The sequence below is a fragment of the Lissotriton vulgaris genome, chromosome 3_1 (assembly GCF_964263255.1).
Source record: "Lissotriton vulgaris chromosome 3_1, aLisVul1.2, whole genome shotgun sequence".
NCBI lineage: Eukaryota > Metazoa > Chordata > Amphibia > Caudata > Salamandridae > Lissotriton > Lissotriton vulgaris.
The window spans coordinates 2,054,934,878-2,054,956,292 of record NC_141689.1 but is presented as its reverse complement, the minus strand read 5'-3'; the positions used below and the strand labels follow the sequence as shown (position 1 = coordinate 2,054,956,292).

The following is a 21,415-nucleotide window of genomic DNA, read 5'->3' as shown; positions in this document are numbered from 1 at the left end:
ATGTGGTGAGACCTTGAAAGCTTGGTGCTCCAGCAGCGTTCACAGAACCAGAAGCTGCTGCGACCGTGAAGAGTTCGGGTAACTTGAAGCCACAACTCGCTGTCTCGTTCAAGCAACACACGGCGCACATCTTGGCACTCAAAGCCACACCCGAGTAAGCAGCCTCATCAGGAGTAACTAAGACCTCAAGGAGCCCTAGCACACCGTAGTCCTGTGACATACTGCTGGCAATGTAAAGAATAATTTGCGACAAACATGTATCCATTGAACCACAAATTCGACCAGCAGCAAAAGCAGCACATTTTCTCGAACTTGTATTATTCAATATTTAAGCTAAACTCACTCCAGACAAAGAAAACATTAAAACAAGCAGCTCTTTTCTCTAGATAATGCAAAACCGTGCTACTTGAGTTATCATTGGCCTCTAGAAGCATGATCAATAGGTGAGATGCAAATGCAGCCACACTATGATGACCTCTAACTAAAAAAAATAAGATTAGTCTGTCTTTTGTGGCTAACCTCTATAAACAGGTGCCATCTATTTAAATAGCCCAATAATTCAATAACTAACAGAACTGTGTCGCCTTGAGCTAATCCAACAATCCTGGCATCCCCCAGGTATAACTGTAGACAATGAGGCAGTCAGCTGAAAGCGGCAGCCAGAATAAGGAATTCTCCATCAGGCAATAGGGCAACACCCAACTTGATCAATACAAGGATGGTCAGAGACAAAATATTAGATGCGGGTCCTTTCAAACCCACTAACGTACTGGAAACTTTAAACAGTGGTACTGAATCTTTTATCGGTGCACGTTTAATCCTTGAAAATATTTCAATGACGATCTCTACACTGCAGACTAATTACAAAATGCAATACGAATGTTGTATATAACTATCCGGCCTACCCCTCAATTGATATTCCTCACTTTGTACCGAATAAATCATTTTGAGTACATCATCTGAACAACTTGGATAAATACAAGAAAAGATAGCAGACGTTCCTGAATACTACTGGTATAAATTGAAATTTGTGATCTGAAAAGACCATCTTGCGGACATGGTTGTGCTGCAAGGAGTCTCTGAGATGGATTGATATTATTGTGGACGGTTAACGGAAATGGATGCTTTGGAAGAATAGAGTGAGAAAAAGACAGAATAATGTACGGGTTATCTTAGTTATTCCAAGTCATGGGCATCGTCATCAAAATCCTTACTAAAATTGCTCAAAAGATCACAAAAGCATAAAGGATCATTTTAAAGACAGTTCTGGCCAATTGGTTAAGGAACTGAAAAGCAATAAAGGCAATATTAAAATGTAAGCAACCGGACACAGCAAGCCAATGTAACGTCGATGGGATTAAGAGTTAGGAACTCTTACTCCGTCCCAGTAAATCCCGTACATCAGCATTCGGTGCTATCTGGAGCGTCACAAGAAGAGTCTCCAGAATGATGTAACAATGTGCTGATTAACTGAAGCACCCACCACTACTGCTTATTTTGATTCTCAGTGAGGAGGGGTGGACTGGTTTACGTTTGCTGAGCTAATGTAATCAGTCTCTCGTTACAGCATTGGCCTTTGGGCCTAAAGGGCGCCTTTTTGTGGACCACTATCCACTCCCTAGAAGGTTCATAGATTTAATGCAGCTACTAGATGCGGGGCTGCATAACAAAGACGCCTTTTCTGTAGGATTCGAAGTGCCGAGAATCGCTGTATCTCCATTAGTCTAGCTGGCCACGACCCCTTACTTTTATTTAGTGGGTTATCAGAATGTTTGCTTGTTTTCAACCTATGAAAAAACTCAATATTAATTTACTGCCTTTACTCTTTATTACCTTAGAGAAAACTTCAATTTTCTATTACATATTCGAAACTTTAATTTGCTCGTTAACAACACTGATCAGTTTGTTTTGAAATATTTTTATTGTACAAAAAATCCTAACTTGTCCTGAATGCAAGATGCCACACTCATTGTTAGTACCTGCTGAAAACCTATGTAGATTTGAAACTTATGTATACACTGAAAGTTTTCACTTACCCTTTCCTGTCTAATGTGTTTACTTACCACTATTTCAGTTACTTACAGAGATAGGTGAATTTTAATTTGATCAAATATATTCTTTTAGATATAGACAATGTAATAAGTGTGATGGTAACTTTGAGAACATCTGTGAATCTTCATTCCCCGTATGTGAACCTTTCCACTTCGCATCTCAAACGCTCTTTTTGTAAAGACTGAGGATGAGTTATCATAAAAGGAGACTTTATTTGGATATGTGCCAATTTCTTTTCCTACACAAGCGCATCTCAAGTAATCAGAAACATATGCATGCTGACAAAAACTATGATGAGGCGTGGGAAACCGAGTCGGGGTTGAGTGCCACAGAACACTGGTCTCTTGGGCCAGAGCTATTTTTCGAGTGGCAAAAAAAGTTCGGTATTAAATGTAAAACTTTAGTTTGACAGTAATTAGTTTTTTCGGGTGTTTGGTTAATTTGAGCTTTTTCGTTACAGCTTTCAAGATGACTTGAAATTCTCATCGTTTCTGGATTACTTTAATATTCTGGGGCAATATCAGTTTACTAAATGCTAAAAATAAGATAAAATGCTGTCAGTTCATTAAGCCAGAAGAACATGGGCCCCCTCACTAAGGCAATACTGACACCAAACATCTAAGATCTAAGGTCTCTGGCAAGATCCGAAATTACCATTCTCCACTCACTTGACATTGGCTTCACCGCGTTTACACCATAACCTTTCACAGTCTGCTGGGTCGGACTGGGGCAGAAAATAGGCCAGCACACTTAACTATAAGTGGCCTTATTAGTGAATTCAATAACAAAAAAAGTGACCCATATTGGCAAATTGGGGCAGTTTTGAACTGGTAAAGACACGCTGTATAAGTGCATTGCAAAGTATGGAACACGGCAAGGATTTGAGCTTGCTGCAGTAAAGTTTGTTTTTTTAATATTATAGAAATCAACATTAAAAAAACGGCCCACCAGACCATAAAACTGGCCCACAAACAGCCAAACACAGGGCCACACACTGACCTTTCTGACCAGTCCTTCGGGCATCCCCTAAAGCAAACATGCATCGTTGTGCTAGCTTTCCAACCCATCATGCCACCTCAGTTTGAACCGTGCCATATGCAAATCAGACGTGACCACCCTCCAATACAGTACAGCCCACACGATTAGGTCTTCCCTGAACCAGAACACAAGTAACTTAAGACAATGTCACCCTGATTGGGTCTTCTCAGTCGGGTGTAGCTTGGTTCCAGTGGCACAGTAAGCACGGGACACACATCTTGGTTCATTTGGAACTTAAGGCGGTACATCAAGCACACAAAAGGCGAAGGGAGGAAAGCTTGCAACAAGTATAACCACTGGAAATTGCTCGAGGTAGTATTCCAATCCATTGAGCTTTTACCCATCCTGCCGGCTCGGTTGGGCTTAACCATAGGCAAATCAGTCTTGACCCTGCTCCAATAGAACGGTTCAGCCCAAACTACTAGGCCAGGACTACCCTGAATCAGACCACAAGTAACCCAAGACTAGTTTTGCCATGATCGGGGCACGCCAGTCCGGTGTACCCTCAATCTAGTGGCAGTGAGCCCAGAACTAGTCCTACTAGAGCAGGGCCAAGATTGATTTGCATATGGCTGGGTCCAAACTAAGCTGGCACGGTAGACAAAAGAACAATGGGTTGGAATGCTAACTCGTGCAGTTGCCAGTGGTTTGACTTACAGTAAGCAAACCTCCTACCATCTTTTGTGTGTTTGATCACTTTTTTGCTGTATTAATACTTTTCTAGCTTTTTAGGCATCAAAGAACTCAGTGTTTCACATTCTATGGCCATGTGCTAACCACTCTTGGAGGAGCTGTCCTTTTGCACTGTTTAATTGGCATCTTGAATAACATGCCAGTGTATGTGCAGGCAGCTGCCTTTAAATTTGACCTCTCAGTGCGAGCTCACAAAGGTTAATCCAGTCTGTGCATCTTCAGGAGCGCAAAGGGAGCATGGGGGAAGACACCATAGCAGATTGCATGGCACTGTACATATTCTAGGGATGATCTAGTTATGCCTAAGCCTGGTACTAAATATCTAGAACATCCAACTTGCAGATTAAGTTAAGGCCTTGCATATATTTCTGATAATCCACTAAAAAATAAAAGTAATGGGTCATGGCCAGCTAGACGTACGAAGGAACAACGATTTCATGGCAAGACCGGAGGCTAGCATTATGCATAACCTTTTATTCCACCACTCCTTGCAGCACTTAGAAGTATTACATCACCAAAAAACAAACTTCTAGAACATAGAATGTTCAAACACAATATAACACTGAACACAGCAGCCATCTTCCTCTTTTATTTAGCTGCTCCTTGCAGATAAGTACTATTGTTTTACTCAGAATTATTTGATTATTTAATTTGTGAAAGAATGAGTGTTTTATATATGGAAGTTTACTCGTTTAAAGAATGAGTGTTTTATGTATGGAAGTTTACTCGTTTATTAATATGTTGAGGAGAGCGAGTATTTAAATGTTTTGGCATTGAGAGTGGGCGTAGAAGCACTTGGGTATGTTTAAACGTTGAAAACCCAATTTTCGGGTTTAGTGTGTATGTGTTCCGTTTTTTTCATTTGCGCGATGGTTTTCGATCGGGGAATTTTATAGTTTAGGATCAAGGTAAAAGAATCGTTATGTTTTAAACGAGCTATGTTTAAAACGAGCTCGTGAGGCATCTTACTTGTCTCGCGTTGGCTCGAGCGTTGTGATTGCAGAGTCCGCGAGGCGGGGGAGACGCTGCGTGTTGCGAAGGTTTCTTCTTGCTTCTCTTGAAGTTGGGGGTCGCGTCATCGCGCATACGTGCGTGATGACGTTTTTCGGCGGCCATCTTAGTTGAGGACTAGTCTGTGTTGTTGCGTTTTTTCGTGACGCGATCGGTTGTAACTGACTTTGAGGTGAAGTTGCACTTGGAAGGATCGCGGTTAAGAGGATATTAGTGGTTTTGTTGGTATTATGGAGGTTAATGTGGAGGCACAAGGAGAAGGGTCAGGCGAGCCTGATTTGAGAAATATGATTCAGGATGAGATTAAGAGTTCAATGAAAGATGTGTTAAAAAGTGTTTTAAAAAGGAAAAGAAAACTGGACATTGATGAGGAGGAGGAATTTTGGTCAGTTAATGAGGATGAAAGTAGTGAGGTTGTTAAAAAAGGAAAAAAGGCAAAGAAGGTTAAAAATGTGGATGTTGAAGTGAGGTTTTTAAAAGGATCTGGTGGTTCAAGCGCCACAAGAGATGGAGGTGTCCAGAGCGACACAAAAGAGGGTGTCCATTGCGGCACAAAAGAAAATGAGGAATCTTCTGAAGAGATTTCTGATGAAAAAGAGAGTGATAAGGATGAATTCATTCTTGAAAGTTATGATGATGATTGGGACATGGACAGTGATAAAAATGAAAAAGAAAGGAAGGAAAAAGGCTTGGTTAAAGATCCTCAGGGTGAGGAGATGTTTAGTCCAGATTTGATTAGACATCCCAGAAGTGGTGATTGGTGGCCTCTGCCACATGTTGCAGAGTTCATTAAACTATGGATTCGCAGGCCATTGGAGAAAGAGGCAAGGGCAGTCATGAAGGCTGAGTGTTCTAGGCCTGTTTTGGATGGAAAGGCTTGTTTAACTCCTGATTTGGATCCTGATCTTATAAGTTTTTTATTTAAGATGGGTTGTGATCCTAGGAAAGGAGTTGAGAAGGCTCTGAAACTGTGTGAAGACAGGCTATTGGACATACTAGGGCCTTTGGCTAGAATTCTAGATATGGCAGAGGAGGCAAAGATGAAGAAGGTTGCGGTGGATTTAGACCTTTTGAGAGGTTGGTCTCAAAGGGCGGTTTGCTTATTGGGAAATGCAAACGCTGCATTGATCTCTGAAAGAAGAAAAGGAGTTCTTATGAGGATTAGTCCAAAGTTGGCTGATTTTTCAAAGAAAGAGCCAACAGATGACCCAAAAGGGTTTCTGTTTGGTGAAGGTTTAGTTAAAGGAGTTGGCAAATATGTTGCTACCTTTACAAGTTTGGATAAGGCCCAATCCAGTCTAAAAAGAGTCTTCAACAGAGGTGTTTTTGACAGGGCTGGGGGAAGGGGCCGTTTCCCTAGCCGAGGATTCTCGAGGGCCCAATATCAGTCAAGTGGTAGAGCTGCGTTCAGAGGCTTCCAGTCTGCGACAGGATTTTTCCCGCAAAGAGGAAGAGGATTCGGAAGAGGGCGGCAGCCAAGGGGAAGAGCTCAATTTTCACAAAGTTCCTTCAGTAAGTATGAAGACGAATTTTGGTTTTTTCCCAGACAAGGTAGGGGGAAGGTTGAGATTTTTCGAGGAAAATTGGAAAAAGATTTCAACAGACAGTTGGGTTTTAGGCGCTGTGAGAGGCTATGTTGTGGAACTGGTGGATATTCCAGTTCAATTGAGGGAGCCAAATCAGTTGGTGTTCGATGGAGAGCTAAAAGAGATTGTAGGGAAGGAAGTGTTGGAAATTTTAAGGAAAGGTGCAATCGAGGAAGTCTCAGAGGAGTTCAAGGGCTTTGTAAGCACAATATTTTTGGTGGAGAAAAAAGGGAAAGGTTGGAGGCCGGTGATAAATTTAAGGAATTTAAATCAATTTGTGGTTTACAGGCATTTCAAGATGGAAGGAATCCATCTGTTAAGAGATATTTTGCAGGAGAGGGATTGGTTGGTGAAGTTGGATCTGAAGGATGCGTATTTCACGATTCCGATTGCGGAGGAGAGTCGCAGGTTTCTTCAGTTCAGATGGTTGGGTCGCTTGTACCAGTTTTCTTCTCTTCCTTTTGGTCTGGCATCTGCACCTTGGTGTTTCACGAAGGTTTTGAGGCCTGTGGCGAAATTTTTGAGAGAGAGAGGTGTTCGAATGATTATGTATCTAGACGATTTTCTTCTTATGTCCCAGAGTCAGGAAGAGTTGAAGACTCAGCTTTCGTTTTGTATGGATCTTTTGGAGAATCTAGGTTTTATAGTAAACAGAGAGAAGTCTGTTTTAGTTCCATCGCAATGTTTGGAGTTTTTGGGATTCAATGTGAATACTGTGGAGACAAGTTTAAGTTTGCCAGGAAAAAAGGTTCAAAAGATAAAGTCGGAAGTAAAATGTGTTTTGAAAAAGGAATCTGTGAACTTGAGAGCTTTAGCAAGAGTGATTGGTTTATTTTCTTCTTCAATTCAGGCGGTTTTTCCTGGTCCTCTTCATTACAGGGCTTTACAGCGTTTGAAGGCGGATGCTCTAAGGAGAGGTTTGTGGTATGGAGATCAGGTTGTGATTTCGGAAGAGGCTCGGGAGGAGTTGTTATGGTGGTTGGAAAATTTGGAAGCCTGGAACGGTCGTGCAATTTTTGGAATTTGCACGGATTTTGTTCTGGAGACGGATGCAAGCCTTTTTGGATGGGGTGCTTGCTTAGAGGATCAGGAGACTGGCGGGAGGTGGTCTCAAGAGGAGAGATCGATGCATATAAATGGTTTAGAGATGAAAGCAGGGCTCTATGCTCTAAAGAGTTTTGGAAGGAATTTGAAGAATTTGAATGTGTTATTGAAAATGGACAATGTTTCTGATGTCCGTTATATAAATCGATTGGGCGGAAGCAGGTCGAAGAATCTTTCTCTGTTGGCGAAGGAGATTTGGAATTTTTGTTTGGAGGAGAAAATAGGTTTGAAAGCAGAATATTTTCCAGGCAAGAGCAATGTTGTTGCGGACTGGAATTCAAGGTTTTTAAGAGATTACAGCGATTGGATGTTGAATGTTCAGATTTTCAGGAGAATTGTAAAGGAGTGGGGTCCGTTGGAGGTGGATCTGTTTGCTTCGAGGTTGACTTTCCAGCTGGATCGGTTCTACAGTTGGAGGCCGGACCCATTGGCGGAGGAAGTGGATGCATTTCAGCAGAATTGGAGGAAGAATCGGTGTTACGCTTTTGCCCCATTTGCAATGATTCAGAGGGTGTTGCTGATGGTGAGGAAGCAGGAGTGCGAGTTGGTGTTGGTGACACCGTTCTGGGCTGGTCAGGTTTGGTTTCCGGGTCTTTTGGAATTGGCGGTAGAGGAGCCAATGTTAATTCCAGATTCGGAGGATGTGTTAATAGGAGAAGGAGGTATGTTTCATCCTTTGGTTATGGAAGGGGCGTTGAGCCTTCTTGTTTGGAGGATATCAGGAGAGAAGAGCAGTTCGGAAAGCTTTCGGAGCAGGCTCAGGATTTGCTCAATGAGTCATGGGCTCCAGGTACTAGGAAAAGATATTTGGGAGCATGGAAGAAGTGGTCATGTAGGTGCTTGGACAGGGGTTTGGATCCCGTGGAGGCATCTGCCATAGAATTGGCTAATTTCCTGTCTATTTTGTTTGGTGAAGGATTGAGTTATCGGACAATTAATTGTTATAGGTCTGCTATTGCAGCTGGTCATAGTTTGGTTGGAGGTTGTTCGATTGGAAGGGAGCCTTTGGTTTGTAGAGTTTTGAAAGGTATTAAGTTGAAAAGACCGCCTAGGCCTAGGTATAATGGTATGTGGGATGTTAATAAGATTTTAAATTTATTTGAGAGTTGGCCAGCTAATAAGTATTTGAGTCTTAAGCAGTTGTCGGGAAAGTTAGCGAGTCTTTTGTGTCTTATTTCTTTCAGGAGAGTTTCTGATGTGAAGGCTTTGGATATTCGTAACAGGTGTTTTACTCCTGATGGGGTTCTTTTTAGTGTTACTAAAAGGACCAAATGCATGTCTAGTTCTATTTTTTATCCTAGACTTTTGGATCATCCAAAATTGTGTGTGGCCATGTGTTTAAAAGAATATGAGGTTAGGATGAGTGAATTTAGAAGGGATGGAGATGAGCAGTTGTTGATTTCTTTTGTAAAGCCTTTCAGACCAGTTTCTTCAGCTACAATTGCTAGATGGGTGAGATTTTGTATGTTTGAAGCTGGTGTGAGTTTGGCAGATTTTGGTGCTCATTCAGTGAGAGGTGCTATGGCAAGTAAAGCTTTTTTGTCTGGAGGTCGTTTGGAAGAGATATTGCATGCAGCTGATTGGTTTAGTGCGGAGGTTTTTGCAAAGTTTTATTTGAAACCTTTGGGGCATGTGTCGTCTGTGGTTTTATCACAGCTTTGAACATGCATAATGCTAGCCTCCGGTCTTGCCATGAAATGTAGATTCTCCAAGTTTGTGATGAGAGAATCTGGATTTCATTAAAGACACGGAGGCTAGCATTATCCCTCCCTCCCTCCCCTTTTTTTGGGTGAGGTTAAGGGGGGGTTCTTATTTTAGTCAAATTTAAAGTTTTTGTTAGTTTAGAAAAAGAAAGAAAAAAAAAGGTGTGTATATATATATTTTTATGTTGTTTTTCAGATGAGAAGTAAAGGTTTTTGTTGGGAGAAGATCGGCGTGAAGTTGGAGTTTGTTTAGTTTCTCTTCAGGAGCAGCGTAAAAGAGGAAGATGGCTGCTGTGTTCAGTGTTATATTGTGTTTGAACATTCTATGTTCTAGAAGTTTGTTTTTTGGTGATGTAATACTTCTAAGTGCTGCAAGGAGTGGTGGAATAAAAGGTTATGCATAATGCTAGCCTCCGTGTCTTTAATGAAATCCAGATTCTCTCATTACAAACTTGGAGAATCTACATTCTCCAGCACTTCTTCAAATCCTACACAAAATTCAACTTTGCTCAGCAGCCCATCTCCACTAGCTGCATTTAACAGACAAACCTTCTGGGAAGTGACAATACTAGCCGACAGCCAGTGAACTTGCAAGAATCAGAAGGCTAAAATCTGAACTGAACCAACAAAAAGCACGCCAAATCTAAGAGCAAGGAGGGCTCCTCATCAGTCTCCCAAGATAGAGATGTACAATTTGAAGCAGTTGCTTCTAAACGGGGAGACATCCATGACCTCAACTAACATCTATGCCCTTGAAGAGGGTAAAAAGCAACCAATTTGTTCGGCTCTAAAACACTGTAATGTTCAGTTAAGTATTCTAAGTGGGATAGGTCTGGTAGATGTGTGGAGACATTGTAGACCGACAGACTGCACATACACACATTACTCGGCGCAACATAATGTATTGACGAGATTGGACTTTTGGCTTGTCTCCCCCAACCTTGTGGCTTGGCATGAGGATACTCAACACTTGCCCAGAACCTTATCTGACAACTCTCCAGTAATCATGGCACAAAGTTCAGTGCCCGGAGGTGTGTAAAAGGCAATGGCGCTTTCTCAACCAAGCATTGCAGGATGGGGTCTTCTGTGCGGAACTGCAAGAAGCAATAGATGACTATTTTGTATTGAATGTTGGTTCAGTCCAAACATGGTCCACACTCTGGGAGGCCTTTATGGCCTATGCCAAAGGGGGTTGCATTTCTAAACATGCAGAGGTGTTGAGAGACCTTAGGCGCACGCTTGCCACCATCGAACAACAGTTAATTACCCTTGACCAAGAACAGGCCAGTAATCCGGATCAAACCTCAGATGACGGCGGACTGGTTCTACTGGTGGAGTTTAGGGAGTAAATGTAAATGTAAATGTCAATGTAGGCGTATTTATAGAGCGCACTGATACTCAGGAGTGTCCTGGCGCTGTACTCATACCGCTAGGGAACCCGTCCTGGCTTTTCCCCTGAAATGTCCACTCCTGGGCATCCCCGGGGTGCAACCAGGCATCCCCAGCGCTGTAGGGGGCCGTTGTGAAGACTAAGCAGGCTATTGCCCAGAGTTGCAGCGTGGGACTCGTGCTCAGAGTAGGCACCGAGGCGAGAAATCAGGTCCGAGGAATTATGAGCCCAAGAACCGCCGAGATCACCGAGATCAGCCGAGGCGGGATTTGAACCCTGGTCCCGGGCCAGGCCTCTACACCAGGGACTGCCGCTCTAAGCAGTGAGCCACACTTCTCCACGACTCATGAGGCCCATTACTTGAGTAAATGTGCCATGGCACAGCGCTATGGTGAGGGTGACAGACCGGAGTGCACGCTGGCGCGTCTCCTGAAGCCCCCCACAGGACGTGAATATATCACCAGACTTAGGCATAGATTCATGGAGGTAAAATCCGCTCGCAAAGGGGCAGATTCTGAGAATCTGCCTTTTGCAACCGGTATTGCATACCAAATGCAAAAATCGCAAATTAAGAATTCGCTAAATTGCGATTACTTGCATTTAAGTAATCTCAAATTGAGATTCCTTAAATGCAATGAATCAAAGTTAAAAAATTAGTGATTCGCTAATAGGAGTAGCAAATTACCATGAAGTTCAACTTCATGGTAATTTGCAAAAACTTTGAAAAATGCACTTTTGTGCATTTTTCAAAGTTTTATGTTGCGCACACATATGCCCTAAGGGCATGTGTCTGCGCAACAAGTGTGCACAGATCAATTTCAGGGGTGCAAGAGGGTGTCCTTTGGACACCCCTTCACCCATGAAATCGCATTCTTGATTTGCGATTCGCTAATTGCGATTCGCAAATTGAGAAGGTCTTCCCGTATTCCTTAATTGCGACTCGCAATTTGCGAGTCGCAATTAAGGAATTTTAAGAAATCGCTATTTTTTGAGCAAGTTATTCTTGCATAGCATTTTGCTATTCCTTATTAGCGATTCCTTATTTTTCGCTAATAAGGAATCGCAAAATGGATGCTTGATGCATCTGGGGGTATGTACAGAGCAGGGCAACAGTCAATGGAAGCTCTGAAATCCGTCATTTATTTCTAGATTATTATATGAATCTATACTCATCACAGACAGGGTGCAATGCCGAGGCTCAAACAGCATATTTAAATGAAATAGCTTTAGTGTGGTTGGACAAACCCTACCAGCTGTTTCTTGAAGAGCCTTTCTCCACAGAAGAAATAGTGAGTGCCATTGATGCGGTTAATGGATCAACTGCTCCAGGCCTAGGGGAAGAGGTGTGGTGCCGCGGCTAGGACAACTGACGTTGAACGCTGGGGATCACAGTTCGATCCCGGACTCTGGCGGCAGGGGTCTGCCCAGCACCATGCGACTCTGGGCAATAGCTCGCTTAATCTTCCCAACGGCCCCCAGCACCGGGATACCCAAATGGGGTGAGCTGTGCGCTATACAAGTACTGGATTTACATTTACCCTACCTACACAATTTCAGCCCTCCTGTGGCACCAGACAGGACTGTCCATGGTCTCCACTCTTCTTTATTCCTGCTTTAGACCCACTGGTTAGGCATTTACAGGAAAATCATCTACACAGTGTATTGTAATTCAACACAGGCCCAGTGCTCATTTCCTTATATGCCGATGATAATGTTTTGTATGGACGTCACCATCGGGAGAATCTTGAGCCGCTAATAAGGGAGGTTATCCGCTTCGGGGGCTTGTCGGGATTGGGAATTAACTGGGGCAAATCGGAAATATTTCCATTGACATCAGATACTACTAGGTGGGAATGTCCCTATCCCTTGGCATGGGGTGAGGACTCCACTAAATATCTGGATATACAGAGATAGTCCAGATCATATTGTTTAATTATGGCCAGGCGGTAACAACACTCTAGAACAACAGGTTGAGCGTTGGATAAAATTGCCCCTCTCACTAGCCGGTAGAGCGGCCCCCTCATTAAAATGGTGGTACTTCCTAAATTTTTGTATTTATTCCACAATATTCCCATCCCTCTCCCCAACAGTTTTTTTCGCACTATACGGTCCCATCTGATTGGACTGGTATTGGGGGGTTGTAGAGCTAGGATAAGTTGAGATTCCTTAACCCTCCCATATGAGCGGGTGGGCTGGGAGTCCCTAGCTTCCACATTTATTATTTGGTGGCACAGTGCAGTTTTAGGCACTCCTGGTACGATCCGGATGCCAGAATACCCTAGTCAACACCGGAAGCCGATTTGGTACTCCCACCTCCTATCAAGATGATTCTCCCGACAGGGTTTCCTAGAGACCCAAATTATCATACAGACTGTCTCCACTACTAGCTGGGCGTGGTTGAAATTGGATAAGATTACCGGTCATCACACATTTTATGCTTCTAATCTCCCAGTAATTAATAGTCTATGGCTACACATCACAGCTGAGAAGCTAGTACAACGGACACTAAATGCACACTCGTTAGTAACGGCTGGGGACTTGTTCCCGGGAGGCCATGTCTTCTCAAGCACGGAAGAGGATAGTTTTAGTGAAGCATCCTTTACGGACCACTGTCTTCAGGAGAATACGCAGCACCCCTATGGCACAGATTCCAGACTTTCCACTCGAGCCAACCCCCTTCCCACTACTGTCCCTTTTGATTGTCGATTCAGGTGGCACTCATCTCATATCCAAATTGTATAGAGCACCATGGCACCGATTCCGAGCAGGGATGCTAAAATACGCAAGTCTTGGGAACATGACTTAGGTCACGAAATAGATGACGGTTATTGGTCCTTTTGATACACCCAGACTAAAGAGGTCTCTATGAATAGCAGACACAAACTCTTACATTTTACATTTCTATGGCAGGCATACATGCCACCTGCTAAGATCGATGCCCTTGATCCCATGCGACCACAAAAATGCCAAAAATGCGGAACACACCATGCAGACTTTGCACACATGACCTGGACGTGTATTAAACTGGGCGATTATTGGAAGTCCGTGTATGCAATATTGTCAAGGATGGTTGCCTTTGAGCTTGTCCCTAGGCCTGAGGTGGCGCTAATGGGTTATGTTCGGAATATTCCGAAAAAAGTCTGTAGATTTGTTGCTATAGCCGTGCTGTTAGCCAAAGGAGAATTGGCGTTACGATGGGGTAGCAAAACGATTCCAACAACTAATGCTTGGATGCATAGTCTTATTTATTGTAATACCAATGCTGATTTATTCTCTACTATGCTGCCCCGAGGGCCAAACTAAAGGATATATGGGGTCCGTTGTGAAATTATTTTCTGGAAAAGAGCCAAGCTGCTTCCTACTACATGATGGGATAGTACCTGCCAGAGTGGTTGTAACTATTATGGTATTATATTGTACATTCAGTGAGGTGTGAAGATTGTTTGATTCATGGAACTTCATACCACTTTCTTTTTCCTGAATGTTTTTGTAGTCTCTTGGTCTTTACATGTTTGCTTCCACAGAATGAACGAAACGTTGTCTCTCCCTTTAGTAATTGTCATTTTGATGCACTGAGTAACCATTATACATATTTGTCAACGATATTTTAAAATGGTAAATAAAGTCTTTAAAAAAAAGTATTCTAAGTGGGGTGGAAAGAATGAGGAAGGAATCGTGGAATGTGGTCACCCCTTAGAGTTGGATCTTTTGGTTAGATAGCTATATTTATCTAAGCTGGGAAGCGGAGGTTATTCAGTCGCAAGAGTAACACATCTGGAACATACAAGGCATCCTTGCTCAAAATACTAGTTAATGCTTTCTTAAGTCACATTTAAGTCGGCACTGTTAACAGTCCCCAAAACAAGGGATGGTTGTAAACATGCTACATAACAGACAATTCCTTCCCACCAGCTCTATGAAATCATAGGACCGGGAACAGTAGCAATAATGATAGCACACATACGAGGCTATTAGGTGTTGAGCGAAGCACTGGGTTAGGCTGCCTCACAGATGTACAAATGTAAGGCGGGGTTACATGCATTACTTTTCTGCAGAATTTGGAATGCTTTCCACACTTTTGGAAAAGGGCAGAGAAAAAGTTGTTTCACATGAAGGAGCTTCAATTAAAAAAAGATTTATTGCAACATTGTTGATTACACTTTGAGGTGTGTAAGGATGCAATTCGGATTGAACCAGCGCGGCAAGTTTGGTGGGAGCAGGCTGATCCCCGTCCAATGTAAAATTGTCCAACACTGCCTTTCGATGAACTGACAGGCCACCAATCTAACTGGAGGCTAGCCTCGCCTCGCCCCAATGAATACTTAAAGCTTCGTTTACACGCTACTACGGGCTCAGTGGATCATGTTTTATTGAACACGTGATCCTATCCTCAAACTAAAGCTCTAATTTAGCAGTGTGCCCACACCAAAATATGTATGGGCGCTACATGCATTCACGTTTAGATTCAATCGCAATAATATATTTAATTGTTTTGTCGAGTTGCAACTGAATAAGGTTGTGCTGGCAGGGAAGCAATGCAATGAGGACCCCGCATCTTCTCGATTACTCGCTTCATCAACGCTACAGTAAGATAGGATACTACATGCGTGTAATAAACACGCTTACGTTGGATTCCAGGCGCTGGAAGTGGGATTTACAAATGCAATATGCCTCACAATCCGAATGTACTGACACCGTGCACTCAGCGGTGATACCATGCATCAATTAGCAACGACTCGGTAGTGAATGGCGGTTTATTCGCCATCAACGCGTCAGCTGTCCGTGCCTCAAAGCTGGGCGTGTAACCCTTTCCTAAAAGGCACCGTGAGCACGCACCAGAGAGGGTGCGAGACGCGCTTCTTAGACAAACGTGCACACTGAATTCAGCAACAGAGCCACATAACGCAAGCCCAGATGCGCACCGCTGCCGTCCAGGAATCCAAGAGTACTAAATATGCACAGGACAACTGAGATCCGCACTAAAATCTGAGGTAGAAGAAACGGTCTTGCAACCAAAATCACACCCGCTCCGGGGCTGCCAGAGACCACACATCTCACAGGTTGTAAGCTGACCGCAGACACTCCAGCCTGCGGACCAGCCTTCTCCAGTGTACAAACCCAAACGTACTGGCAGGATTTCAAACTGAGGCAAATTGTAACCGACATCTTGAGAGTATCAGTCCGCAAGACAAAGAGCAAACCGCTGGACCGTTACAAATCCCAGACAGAGGGGAGGGGGGCTCACAAAGGATGTAGGCGTCTAATTGCCTATTTATTTTTTTACGACGTACCTGCCTCACCTACACGAAAACAGGGAGAATTCAAAACAGACTGCAAATATGCAGATTGCTCAACAAGTTAATAAATCGAGCATGAAAGGCGCTGTCTAGACTTTGAAATAAAAGCTACCACTACACGGTCATTCATGAAAAAATAAAGACTCTTAAGCTGATAGGCGCTACTAAACAAGTGGTCCATGTATCAACGCCTAATAGGCAACTAACACATTTAAATAAGATGTTTTGCCTGCAGCTAAGCAAATGAAAGGCTAACTTTCAGTCATGAAAACAGAGCTTGGGTGATGAGAGGCGGACTGGCCAGAGGTAAGCAATATTTGAAAGGTTAATGACCTACTTCTTCTCGCAGTGAGCGTAGCTAACAAAGGAATGACGCAAAAGCTGCAGGATCCGAGCAGCAGCACGGTCAGCAGGATGACATCGCCGCGCGCGCCCCAGTCATTCGGCGGCACGAGCGACGAATTGATGAAGAGACGAGGCGAGAAGTCCGTCTCGGTGCAGCTGCGGAATCCGCCCGGTACAGTCATTGACTAGGGATCAAGGCAGACTGACAGCTGGAAGGGCTGCCGCCATGTTCAGCCTCCCCGGAGCCCGCTGCTCTGCTCTCAGTGAACTAGAGTGGAAGTAAGCTGGCTGCTTCTAGGCACTGCTGGAGAGACTGAGCCTGCCAGCAAGGCGAGCCAAGGGCAAACATTACAAGTCATCTTCGGGTGCCTGATGCGATGCACAAAACCCCACACAAGAGACGTGGGAGTGGAGACCCCCTCTATGTGACGCTGGAAAACACACCCCGCGCGTTTACAAGCCACTCAGGAATTTCTGGTCCTCGCAGTGCGGTTAATACGGCATTTAATACAGAGATGCGAGAGGCGGTACAACACACGTTTTCTTGTTCCATGGTGGGGGATTACTCTGGTCCCCTCTTATGAATAAACATAGCGAATGCTCATCAGCACACGGCAGCTTTAATTTCAGGAGAAAAATGCATAGTAAGCAGCAAGGGACCGAGCAGTTAGCAGGGCTGAGCAGTGCACTGCAGAGGAGCGGGCACAGCAGGAAACAATGATGAAAAGCAGATGGAAATGTCGGCGTAAATGGATACAAAATGAGGAGGCGGGGCAGCACGGCTCAAGGCATCCCATTCATCGGATTTCTAAAGAACGTTTTAAAAAATAACATGCGTATTAGAGTCAACCCAATGAGCTGCTCACTCTCTTGTTTACTATGCACCAGCTTTTCATTTCTTCGGAGAATCTTGTGGAGAGAAGCATATGAACTTGGAATGTAAACCAGAAAATGCCTCATTGTTTATTTCAAGTTGGAATTAAATCGAGAGGGGTTTGTACTGCTTATGCTCTAAAGTTATGCAGTGGGTCAAATTAAAACGCATTAGGACACATGATTTCTGCCCACTGGGTACAGCACAATAGCCAGTGGTGTTGATTTAAGTGACTGACCAATCACAAGGACATTAGGCGACTCCAATTATTGTGAATCAACGCCGGTAGTGTATCATGCTTTATTAAAATGAATTCAATACAACCAGGGTGCATCTTTGCAGATATGATGCCATTAGCATAATACATGTTTCCAAAAGGTCCGATTTGTATGTGCTAACAGATGCAAACATGCAGAAAGCTCTTCTGATGTGTTACCATATTCAAGCGAGACCTGCTGGTTTTGCCTATACTTGTTTTCTATTTCCAGTGGCTAAGATTAATTCAAGCATTTCATCCATCACTTTTTTGCATACTTTAGTGTGTTGCTAAGTGGGACGGGTATGCCCAAACTTGGGTCCCATGCACACTGTCACTGGAACCAAGCTGTACCCACAACTAGGGTGAAACCAGTCCTGGGTTGCTGGTGTTCTTGTTCAGTTTAGGCTGAAGTGTGAAGACTGGAGCAGGGTAAAATTTGATATGCATATAGCTGGGTCTAAACAGAGGTGACATGGTATGCAAAATAACAATAGATTAAGATGAAGTCTGAGTAATTACCAGTGGCTGAGATTAATTCAAACATTCCATCCTTCAGTTTTTTATATACTTTAGTGCTTCACCCAAAGTTGAATGGGTATGCCCAGAGGTGGGTCCTGAGCACACCCAGTCAGACCCAGAAACCACTCACACACATTTACACACACACACACTTAAACAGCCACTCACACATCCACTTACAGACCCAAAGAACTAATCATACATGCACTTGCAGACCCACACAAGCACTCACCCTCCACTCAGAACTGACAAACACACATATACCCACATACAGCTAGTGACACACCCACTCATAGACCCACCCAGCCACTTACAAACCAATACAGTCATTGACATAGCACAGAGGCCCAGAAAAAGCACTAAACCACTTGCACACCCATACAGCCACTGTCACATCCACTTACAGACCCAGAGAACTACCCTCAACCATACAGAGCCCACACATTCACTAACACCAAACACACCCACACCCAGTTCCACATCCACACAACTCAGATACCCACTCACAGACATTTACAGTCACTTATACAACCACTTACACACCCATACAGCCAGTAACATATCCATTCAGAGACCCAGAAACGCATTTGTATACCCATTCACACCCATAGAGCCACTTACACACCCACTTACAGACCCAGAGAACGACTCACACACCCATTCACAGACCCACACAAGCACCAACACACTCCACCACACCCCCAGTTACACATCCACACAACTCAAACACAGACTCACACAGCCACTAACCCCACACATAGATCCAGAACACCACTCACAACCCAAAAGGTTACTAGACAGCTACTCTCCCACCCACAAAGTAACTCTCATGCCTAGTTACACACCCACTCACACACCCATATTGCCCCTCACAGACCCACAGTTACTTACATAGCTACTCACACACAGGCAGTGATAGTTATATACATTGTAATTGGGTAGGTTTGTAATAAATGTGTTTTTGTATTGAATATGTGCTTTTGGTTGGGAACAGATCTGCCTGAAACATACCAGGTAGACCCCTTATTTGGCTGAGGATTCGCAGTGAATCAGAGTCAGAAATTTGAAAACAAAAAGAACCAGTACTGGGGAAAAGGATTGGCTCTGAAAAGAGCCTTTGTGTTTATGGTGTGTAGATGCTAATTACACACAGAACAGGATGCAGTATTTTAAGTTGTTGTTTTACCTGTGTCTGTGAAATTGACTCCGTCTACAGGATATATTCCTGCCATGTCGAAGCATACGTTATGGTATATAGAGCCTATGTTGTGGTCTAGGAGAAATGCAGAAACAACTATTTTGACATATTTCCTGGTTTTCTCTATCTACAGACAAATTTGGGTTGACCACTTTGAGAAGTTGGCATGGTATATGATGTTCACTATTCTAGTCAGCACCTTGCACCAGTCCAAACAACCCTTATGGATATGGTTGTAAAGTCAACCTTATAGACCAGTTATCCTAGGGGTATGATGGACAAAGCAGTCTTAGGCTAAACTCAAGAGGGCATGTGAAGCCAGCTGTTTTACCATATGTAACCCCTTTAATACCAAATGAAAGGACACCACACAAGATATATATAAAATATATATGTTATTTATTTCTAGACAATCCCTCTGAACTCTTTGAGGTCAGAGGCACAAGTACAATACAAGATATTTAATTAAAATACAATAAGTTGCACAAAATACAGTAGGGCCCTAGGGACACGCTAAACCATATACTAAAATAGTGGTATAAGGACCACCACATGAAAAGTGAAGAGGCCTAGGGCATCGCTGGGGCTACACTGAACTACCAAGTGTTAGGAAGCAGGAGGCCCACGGGATGCATGTGCAGTGTCTAAACACACATGCGAGTTACCATAGAGAATGAATGGGAACGTAAAAGATGGAAACTAGTTCTTTTAGGGCACTTCTGACTGGACTCGATGAAAGTTACTTGAAACCTAGACAGTTGGATAGTCATACCCACAGGAGCACCGGAGTACTCACGTTACCTCACCCACAGGAAGCGGGTGCATAGGTGTCAAAGTATGTCGGGTTTAGTCGCTGAACCCTATGGAGCCTTGAAGAAAGATGCTGCAGGCAACCAGGAGAGAAGTGTCCGGTTGGATCCAAGGGTGGATCGAGGATGAAGAGGACCTGAAAGCAGAGGGGACAGAGTCTGGGTCGCTAGCCAGTGACCCCAGGAAGGAACCAGGAAGGAACCAGGCGATGTCGTGAAGCAATCAGGTGCTGTTGTGAAGCTGGTCTCTGCAGCCACGTGGACCAGGAGGCGTCGACGACGACCAAGAGTCAGGCACGGACTGTCCCACGAAGGCTCTCGCTGTCGGCTTCCGGATTGGAGTCAACAAGCCTTGGCAAAGGCAACCCACGCAGGAACTGAAGTTGGCTTCTTAATCAGACTAGCAAGGTCTGATGGGCTGCTTCTTTTGAGGGAAGCCAGGGCCAGTCTGGAGCAGCCAGACCAGCAGTGGAAATTCAAAGATTCGTCGTCAAGATGGCCACTAGCCAACGGGCAAGTGACCGGATAGACACGTCAAGCAGGAAAATGCAGAAGGGCCCCACGCAGAACTCGTGGAGGGTGCAGGGCTGATCTTCGGTGCAATTGAAGCTCGGAGCTGGGGCTTCTCAATCCACAATGCACAGCTTCGAGGGTGCCTCGGGTGCTGCACAAAAAAGCAAGTAGCAGACTTTTCAAGATGGCCAGTCCCACGTCTCTCGTCGCCTCCACGGGTCTCGGCTCTGCTGGGACTGTGGATCGGGCTGTTGGAAGTCTGGAAGTCCGGTTCTTGTCAGGCTCTGTGCTCGGGCGGGAGCGTCGACAGGGCAAGCCGTTGATCGCTGGATGGTGCCTGCTTTTGCAGGTTGGCCACACCTTGACCACAAGGGAGATTCTTCAGTCGTCTTCTTGCAAAGTAGATAGTCGAAGGTCCAGAGTGTCGTTTCAGAGTTTCAGTCAGGATAAATCTAAAGTCTTGGGACTTAGCTCCTACCTATATACCAAATCTAGGGTCTGGATTACCTGGTAGGTCCATCCTATGGGTGGGACCAGGGAAGGGGGTGGTTACACCCCTTTCCCTTTGTCCAGTTTCATGCCAGAGCTGGGGCTGGGAAGCCCCAGCACCGGTTTGAACTGGACTATGCATGGGACACCTTGTATGCCCCAGGCAGTGTCTCATTTCTTTCATCCCTCCCTGCCCCAATACACAAGAGCCTGTCTGGGGTGGTGCTAGCACCTCCCAAGGCAGGAAACCTATTGTCCAAGCCTCCCTCGCTGAAAGGACTCCCAGCAGCAGGAGGTCAGACTTGTGTCTGTGGCTGCAGCATCCATTTTGTGATGCTGAGGCTCTGGTTCACTTTAACCGGGATTAGTAGGAACAACATGTCTTCTCCCTCTGGAAGGGTGGAATGCTACCCCCGTCGCCAGAACTGGCGAGGGGGTAGTATTCCAAAACGTATGACACCTTACTCGACATGTTTTGATAAAGCCGAACCAGAGTTAGCATTTAACCGCAAGGTTCATAATGCACTTAAGAGTA

General features: G+C 44.3%; 1 protein-coding gene across 5 annotated transcripts in view; it reads right to left on the bottom strand.

Annotated features, from left to right (window-relative positions):
• The window catches only part of MTUS1 (microtubule associated scaffold protein 1), a 1,045,260-nt gene that overhangs the window by 500,646 nt on the left and 523,199 nt on the right, over positions 1-21,415 (bottom strand). The window contains exon 1 of one of the 5 annotated variants that reach the window (XM_086962580.1): positions 16,212-16,499. The exons of the other annotated variants lie outside the window; for them this stretch is intronic. Coding sequence (XP_086818706.1) covers positions 16,212-16,401 — 190 coding nt within the window. The 5' untranslated portion in view covers positions 16,402-16,499. Of the gene's footprint in view, positions 1-16,211; positions 16,500-21,415 lie in introns of those variants that run through there. 5 annotated transcript variants of the gene reach the window in all.